Source organism: Callionymus lyra, chromosome 7 (assembly GCF_982586985.1).
Source record: "Callionymus lyra chromosome 7, fCalLyr1.hap1.1, whole genome shotgun sequence".
Lineage (NCBI taxonomy): Eukaryota > Metazoa > Chordata > Actinopteri > Syngnathiformes > Callionymidae > Callionymus > Callionymus lyra.
In genome coordinates this window covers 9,304,024-9,313,193 of record NC_141824.1, presented here as the reverse complement: position 1 = coordinate 9,313,193, position 9,170 = coordinate 9,304,024, and the positions used below count along the sequence as shown (strand labels likewise).

Below are 9,170 nucleotides of genomic sequence, written 5' to 3'. Positions count from 1 at the left end.
TAAGTTATAGAGCAGAGAGCGCCATCTAGTGGGCTCTGAAAATAATTACTGTTTCATGAAGCTTCATCAGCTCATCACTATAGATTAGATGTTCAGAGTGATAAGTTATAGAGCAGAGAGCGCCATCTAGTGGGCTCTGAAAATAATTACTGTTTCATGAAGCTTCATCAAACCATCACAATTGAAATACAAAAAACATTTTAAATTAAGTTGCTTATGTTTTCATATGTTACGTTTTAGTTGGTATTTTCTATTCTTACCTTATTTAATTTATATACTAGATTTATTTGTTTGTTTTACTTATAATATTTTATTTTATTATTTTGTTTTATTTCCGTTGATTTATTGTTTACATTTTTCCTTTTATTGCAATCCAATTCGATTTTTAATTCCCATCATAATCATGGTACAACACAGTTGTTGTTCTTTGATGAAAAAGAATACAATTCTGAGAAAAACAAAAGCAAAATGGTGGAAATGTTTCGGGAAAGCGTCGTATCAGAAAAAAACCTTTATTGATCCAAGAAATGACACTAAAGACAAACAAATGCCACGGGAAGCGTTGCCTAAAACGGCAACTTCAATAAAACACTGTACATCAAATCTTTGGCCGAAGAAAAGGTTGAAAACACTTCGGCGACGAACATTCATACGTAACAAGTGTGCAGCGATCGTACAGCGAAGACCTGAGTGAGCGACGACCTCGTACCTCCAAGAGTCATTTTCCAGAGACGACGAACCCAACACTGAATTCAAGCAACGGCATTTACAAAGAGACAGAAAAAAAGTCAGTTAAATATTAAATATTCTGGATGTTTCCAGGATCTAAAGCTGCTCGTCTGAGCTGGAGGAACTGGGAAGATGAACAAACTCCTTCCTTCTGCTTCTTTTCCGCCTCTTCTTGGTGAGTCGAAGCCTGCGACGGATCACGTCTGAGAGATCGAGAAAAGCTTGTGAGTATCTTGAGATTACTTTTACCACGATTACATTTTAAATTTAAATTCCATTTGAAACGGATTTAAAAGTCTATATCTTTGTTTTCCATTATTCTTAATGAAACGTGGGTCAGCGACAAATCCTTCAAAAACGACCTCAAACCAGATGAACTGAAGAACACAGACTGAATTAATTCTGTCCTTTTTTTCTATAATCGCTTATTTTTTTTTCTAAAATATGATTTGTAACTATTTTAAGCCTTAAATTGTTGTTTTTTTTAATAATTGATTTTAATTATTTCTATATTGAAAGGTTGATTTTTTATTTTATTTGAATAATTAATTAAAAGGTATTTAATATTACAATATATATATATAATATTTTAATTTCAATAATTAAAAAATACATTTTGTAAAAAAAAATGTTATTGTTCAATAAAAATTCGCTATAAATAAATTGGTACTTTTATTCCAACAACTTTGATTGTTTTTAAAAAGCTTAAAAAGGAGAAAAAAGATTAAATTAGAGAAAAAAAATCAAGTATTGGTATGAAAATATCAAACTTTGTTTAAAATAATTAGTTAATAAATTAAAAAATAATAATCGAATTTCAACATTTAAAAATGTCAAATTCAAGCATTCTATATTTTGACAACACCGATTTACTTCTGTGACAGACAGATAAACATAGACATCCATGTTAAGTTGGAAGTAAATTAATTTTCTTACTAACTTCATTATTTACGTAGAAAAAGCCCTTTCAGACATAATTTTGTCATCAAAAATTAAATTATTTATTTTATTATTTCATGTTAAAAAAGTCAACAGTTTTCTATTTTTTTAAATAACATAAAAAGTTAGACAAACAGGAAGCAAATAACAACAAGTACTAAAAATGAATTACAAATAATAATGATACTACTATTGTGATACAGTAGTAACAAGTACATATTTGTAGTATTGTCGAGTACTTGACTCTGGTGTTGTAGTATTTACAGACCACATGACTCTTGACGAAGTCGTAACTGCTTTCATTCGTTTTCAAACCAAAATATGTCCAAACATCAGCTTTAAAAGCTGCTGGAGTCGACTGTATCCTCTCGTCCTCAGTCATTACCAGGATCTTGCGATTTTACTGTTCATTCAGCCGCGAAGTACGTAATGAGTGCTGCCATCTATTGGCCCGAAGTTTAATTGTAACACAAAAATGACCAGGAATATTTGCATGTTAATTTAAAATTTAAGAAAAAATGAATTATTTGGTTTAAAACACACTATATTTAAATATAAACCATAAACATCCATACGGGGCTTATGTACATCGATACAGTATCGTGGAAAAAAAATCTCGATTTTTATGTTTGTTAACTTGTTTCTCAATCATCTCCTCTCGAGACACTTGAACTTTGACCTCACCTGCTACGTTGTCGTAGTCTTCGAAGTGCTCCGGCCAGTAGAGGCTCGGCGCGATCCTCCAGTGCCGGTACAGACGGGTGTACAGCACCGACGCCACCAGCAGAAGCAGCAGGAAACCCAGCGCCGCCGCCGCCCAGAAGGCGTCGTCGGTCCGCGGCGTTCTCCCGTTGCTCATCACGCCCTCGTCCTTGACCTCCGCCGGCGAGGTCCCAGGATGCTGCAGGACGTCCTGACCCTCCACCTCTCTCTCCTTCACTCCCTCGCTCCCCAGGAACATCTTATCCACGTCCGGCTCCACTTTCTTGCCGCGCTTACGGGAACGTTCGCCTTTAGAAGGAACTTCAGGAGCGCGAGGTTTGGATTTCTTGAGCTGTTGAAGGAAGTCTCGGCTGAGGTTGGTCTTCACGGGTCTGGACTCGACGGCGGGTACGACGTCCACGTGGACCTCCTGCTTGGCGCCGACGCTGTCTCGTCTCTCTCGAGGGAGTTCCTGGTCCTCCTTCACGGCGTGGAGACGGTTCTTGTTGTTGGCGGCGCTGGTCGTGATGGTCTGTCGGCAGCAGCGCCTCAGGTACGCCTGCGAGAGAAGAGACTGGTGAGCCGACTCTTGGGCAAATGTAACCTTGAAGCGTGTCCGGTCCTGACCTTGGACGGTGGCCGTCGAGGTCCAGGCTTGGACACCAGGTAGAGCTTGTATTTGCTGGCCTGGTTCACACCGTTGCGGAAGCTGGTCGCCGTGGTCTGCAGCCAATCACAGAGCTCCAGGGAGGCGGCGCTGGAGAGTTCCAGGGTGCGACCCCAAGATACCAGAGCCACCGGCTGGACGAGGAGAGTTGAAGTTAGATGATCATTATTTTCTTATTTCATAATGAGCCAAGTAATGATCACATGACACACATAATGTTCACATGATATACAGTATATAATGTTCATCTGACCTAAGTAATGATCACATGACAAACATATTGTTCACATGACACATATAATGTTTACGTGAATTAATAATGTTCACATGACATACGTAATGTTCACCTGAAATAATGATCACATGACAACATGTTCACATGACACATATAATGTTCACATGACACATATAATGTTCACGTGACACACATAATGTTCACATGACACACATAATGTTCACATGACACACATAATGGTCACGTGACACACATAATGTTCACATGACACACATAATGTTCACATGACACACATAATGGTCACGTGACACACATAATGTTCACATGACACACATAATGTTCACATGACACATATAATGTTCACATGACACACATAATGTTCACATGACACATATAATGTTCACATGACACACATAATGTTCACATGACACATATAATGTTCAGATGACACACATAATGTTCACATGACACACATAATGTTCACGTGACACATATGTTAACTTGAATTAATAATGTTCACATGACATACGTAATGTTCACTTGAAATGATGATCACGTGACACACAAAATGTTCACATGACATATAATAATCACATGACACACAATGTTCACATGACACACATAATGTTCACATGACACACATAATGTTCACATGACACATATAATGTTCACATGACACACATAATGTTCACATGACACATATAATGTTCACATGACACACATAATGTTCACATGACACATATAATGTTCACATGACACATATAATGTTCACATGACACACATAATGTTCACATGACACATATAATGTTCACATGACACACATAATGTTCACATGACACATATGTTAACGTGAATTAATAATGTTCACATGACTTACGTAATGTTCACTTGAAATGATGATCACGTGACACACAAAATGTTCACATGACATATAATAATCACATGACACATATAATGTTCACATGACACACATAATGTTCACATGACACATATAATGTTCACATGATACACATAATGTTCACATGACACATATAATGTTCACATGACACACATAATGTTCACATGACACATATAATGTTCACATGACACATATAATGTTCACATGACACACATAATGTTCACATGACACATATAATGTTCACATGACACACATAATGTTCACATGACACATATGTTAACGTGAATTAATAATGTTCACATGACTTACGTAATGTTCACTTGAAATGATGATCACGTGACACACAAAATGTTCACATGACATATAATAATCACATGACACATATAATGTTCACATGACACACATAATGTTCACATGACACACATAATGTTCACATGACACATATAATGTTCACATGACACATATAATGTTCACACACACATAATGTTCACATGACAGACATAATGTTCACGTGACACATATGTTAACGTGAATTAATAATGTTCACATGACATACGTAATGTTCACTGGAAATGATGATCACATGACACACATCCTGCTCACATGACATAATGATCTCATGACAAAACATGTTCACATGACAGACATGGAAGCTCAAGTCATAATTCTGTAACATTAATAATAAATAAACTAAGTAAATTATTGTGGTTTAACATGATTTAACTGCAGTTGATCATGTTTAGTTCCAGTATAACAAGTCCTACCATAGTTCTGTTGAGCTGGGGATGAGGCGTCATGATGTAATGAGGCAGACATGCCTTCGCCACCGCAGACAAGAGTAGACGATCAGAGGTGGGAGCACAAGGATGGTAGAGCAGAACCACTGCACCTTTCTTGAAGATAAACCAGACTAGTTAATGACACAATGTAACTTATTGATGGTTTGAATAAATCTAGAAGGTAAACCAGACTAGTTAATGACACAACTGTAACTTATCGATGGTTTAAATAAATCTAGAAGTTAAATCAGACTAGTTAATGACACCACTGTAACTTATTGATGGTTTGAATAAATCTAGAAGATAAACCAGACTAGTTAATGACACAACTGTAACTTATTGATGGTTTGAATAAATCTAGAAGGTAAACCAGACTAGTTAATGACACAACTGTAACTTATTGATGGTTTGAATAAATCTAGAAGGTAAACCAGACTAGTTAATGACACAACTGTAACTTATTGGTGGTTAAAAAAAATCTAGAAGATAACCAAGACCAGTTAACGACACAACTGTAACTTATTGATGGTTTGAATAAATCTAGAAGATAAACCAGACTAGTTAATGACGCAACTGTAACTTATTGATGGTTTGAATAAATCTAGAAGGTAAACCAGACTAGTTAATGACACAACTGTAACTTATTGATGGTTTGAATAAATCTAGAAGATAAACCAGACTAGTTAATGACACCACTGTAACTTATTGATGGTTTGAATAAATCTAGAAGACAAACCAGACTAGTTAATGACACAATGTAACTTATTGATGGTTTGAATAAATCTAGAAGGTAAACCAGACTAGTTAATGACACCACTGTAACTTATTGATGGTTTGAATAAATCTAGAAGGTAAACCAGACTAGTTAATGACACAACTGTAACTTATTGATGGTTTGGATAAATCTAGAAGATAAACCAGACTAGTTAATGACAAAACTGAAACTTATTGATACTGATTGGAAGTTTTTATCTTAGTTTCTTATCAGTGAATTTAAGGTAAGTTTAGCAAAAGGTGTGGTCCTGGTGTTTATAATACACTTTGACATTATTATTTAAATACCAAAAAATATTTTAATTTAATTTTCCAATCAACATTTAAATGTTTATCGATTTTTTGGAATAATGTAAATGAATGTCATCTAATAAATGTAAATAATATATGAAATTACATATTTATTTATAATGTCATAGCATGATTACACTAAAACAAATCTACAAATATCCTTTTTATTTTTAGACCTATAGTGCAAATTGAACATTAATACTGAATAAAACAAATAAGCAGTTTGATCAAAATATTTAAATTAGCAAAGTTAAAAGATGTGAACTGAATTAACTTCCAGGAAATTGAAAAAGAAAGTTAAAAAGAAGATTTCCCATCATTTTAAGGATTTTTTAACTTCCCCTCACAACAGTCACAGTAGTTCAGATCAACTTTATTTTAGACCTGAAAAACAAATATACGTTTATCTTTTCTTATTGATTTGCTTTGTCTGTATAATCAAGTTGTGTTTTCACACCTTGGAAACATCAACACAGACTAACTGAGGTTGAGCATCACGACACTTCTATAGTTGCAACAATCACACGTCTGTGTTTACACGACTGAAGAAAACAAAAACAAATAGTTTATTGATTCCTGATCAGTCCTGGGTCGTGTCGGACCTTTAACTTCTGTGCAAACACTGCTTCAAAATTGATCCTCATCATGTGAGGAGGTATTTAAGGAGGAGCAGGAACTGGTGACGTCTAGAAGTTTTAATCACAACAGTCTATTTGAGCAGCAGGAGGAACATTTGCTGTTGTTGCCGCCAGACTCTTGTCAGATGATACACTGACTCTATGAGTGAATGTCTTATTATTATTCTTACTCACGTGAACGTTGTTGAGCCATCTCTGAGGAGGACAGTACAAGTACCTGCCGGTCTGGGCTTCGATGGGTCTGTACGAACCACTGCAACACAAGTGCTACAGGTGTGAGACAATATTCACACACTTAAATAATCACTACATGTATATGTAGTACATGAAACCGTAACGATATTCAAAAGCAGTGTGTTATTATTTTGACTTAAAATCTTATTTTATTGTTATTTTTATAATTAACATTAACAAATATTTAAGGCATTTGTTCAATTTTTGTGTTTCAGTTAAACTTCCGGCCACTAGACAGCAGCAAACATTACGTCCTCCTCAGCTGTAGGAACAAGGGCTGAGGACGAGAGGATACAGTCGACTCCAGCAGCTTTTAAAGTTGATGTTTGGACATATTTTGGTTTTCAAAACAAATGGAAGCAGTTACGACTTCGTCAAGAGTCATGTGGTCTGTAGATTCTGCAACACCAGAGTCAAACACTCGACAATACTAAACACATATCCTTGTTAGTACAGTATCACTAAATATATATTTTTTGCCAATACACAAAACTCACAAAAGCAGCCTCACCTGTTAGGTATGGGGTCAGTATAGGTGATCAGTTTATTCACACAAACCTTCCTGGCCGGCTGTTAGGAAATAGTGTTAGTTTAAATAAAACAAATGTATCCAAAACAATAAAACAAATTGGAGTGTTGAGTATCTGCCCCGTGACTCACCTGGGGATCGTACACTTTATCGACACCGGGAATATTCTGTGGACAAAAAACTGGTTCATCAACAACAAACAAACACAAAACAGTGACTCGAGTAACATGACTTTGCACTTTAATACACTCTTTGTTGAGGGTCCATCAATGAGGCAGTGTTATCTTAAACAGTTATACTGTGTTCCTTCTTAAATCGCCAGTTTAACAAGAAAGAAAAAGTACGTTCTTTTAAGATGTGCTCAGTAACCATGGTTACCTGAGGAGGCTCCGACCATGATGGGCAGCTCCACAGACCTGCATCCACCGGCAGGTCCCGCCGCAAAGACACCTTTAAAGCAAGATATAAAACCGAGGTGAAGCCATCAGTCATGATTCTGACGAGAAGTCTCACCTTTCCAGTGTCACACCCGGGATCCGGTGACCCGGACCCGCCGCACCGACCCAGACTGACCCACAGGAGGGTCACCGTAAGGGGCCAGGACGTCATGACGGGATCCTCGTCTCAGTCTTTCTGGCGTCTAGTCCTCATTTATCCGCAAGATCCTGTTCGTCTGAGTCACGAACCGAACCGAACCGAGGGTTCAAGACTCCCGAGTTTCCCGTCAATTCACGTCCAAAAACAAAACGCCCGGATCAGGACCACAAGGTCCGGCTGGTACTTCCGCTCCACGAACTGGGTTCATTTAGATGTGTCCTCGGTGTCTGGACCCGGAGCGAGTGACTGACATTTTCCAGGATCAAACAACGATCATCTCTTTAACTAGCAAAGATACACAAGCGTCAATTCTCGCTTGGATTATCTTCACTTCCGCAATTTAATTTCAAAATAAAGCATTTCCGTTAATTCCAACACTAAATATTAGCTTCTCTTTTTTCATTAAACCTTTTTAATGAGATATTATTAAAGCTACACGTGTATGTCACTTGTACTGTATTTCTGTTTTCACTCGTGTTAAGTTATCCTTATATTTAATTTGAAGGAAAAGGATTGAAATCATGCGAGCTTTACATCTACGGAAACACGATGGGAACAATACAAATAAACGCCGGATTATGTAGTTACACAAAATACACACCAGAGGTCAGCATTCAGTCGGTGTTCCTGTATTCAAGTATGAAATACATGTTCATTAAAAACTCTTATATTAAAATATAAGATAAGATATTCATTTATTCTTCCCACAGAGGAGGAGTTTGAGTTCACAAAATAATAAAAATAATAAATAAATAAACAGTAGATTAAAAGTACTGTGAGACGTTTTAAGACGTTTTTGTTTGTTCAGGCTTTTCTTTGATTTTCTGGAACTCCTGTTGTGTTATCAGTTTTATCTTGATCTTTAAAGTATATACTTTATTGAATATTGTTTTGATTGTTTAAGCGCTTGGTGACCCTGTTCTGGAAAAGCGCTATACAAATAAAAATTACTAACTTACTTTACTTAGGTTAAAAACAAGTAAAGCAATATCATAATAAATAAAGTAATAAAACAAAGATTATAAAATAGCATGATTCGCCATACTTTCAAGAAAAAGGCATCGTTTTAAGTAATTTTAGTTATGTTAAGATAAGAAAAAATACAAAAAAACAAGTAAATTAATAGGAATAAACCGCTTTACGATAATCAAATTAATG

General features: G+C 36.1%; 1 protein-coding gene across 1 annotated transcript; it reads right to left on the bottom strand.

Annotated features, from left to right (window-relative positions):
* Positions 1–496: 496 nt before the first annotated feature.
* Positions 497–8,300, bottom strand: tp53i13 (tumor protein p53 inducible protein 13). The gene is made up of 9 exons (XM_087795662.1): positions 7,929–8,300; positions 7,794–7,865; positions 7,547–7,582; positions 7,398–7,456; positions 6,827–6,905; positions 4,935–5,063; positions 2,998–3,171; positions 2,353–2,929; positions 497–932 (listed from the first exon to the last, which is right to left on the bottom strand). The coding sequence occupies exons 1-9, from the start codon at positions 8,022–8,024 to the stop codon at positions 826–828; spliced, it is 1,329 nt and encodes a 442-aa protein (XP_087651788.1). The 5' UTR covers positions 8,025–8,300; the 3' UTR covers positions 497–825.
* Between the last annotated feature and the right edge of the window lie 870 nt (positions 8,301–9,170).

Coding starts and splice junctions, on each gene's coding strand:
- tp53i13 (XM_087795662.1), bottom strand. CDS start 8,024: ATGACGTCCTGGCCCCTTACGGTGACCCTCCTGTGGGTCAGTCTGGGT. Junction 7,583..7,793: donor CATGGTCGGAGCCTCCTCAG/GTAACCATGGTT, acceptor TTTTGTCCACAG/AATATTCCCGGTGTCGATAA. Junction 933..2,352: donor AGACTACGACAACGTAGCAG/GTGAGGTCAAAG, acceptor TCGATCTCTCAG/ACGTGATCCGTCGCAGGCTT.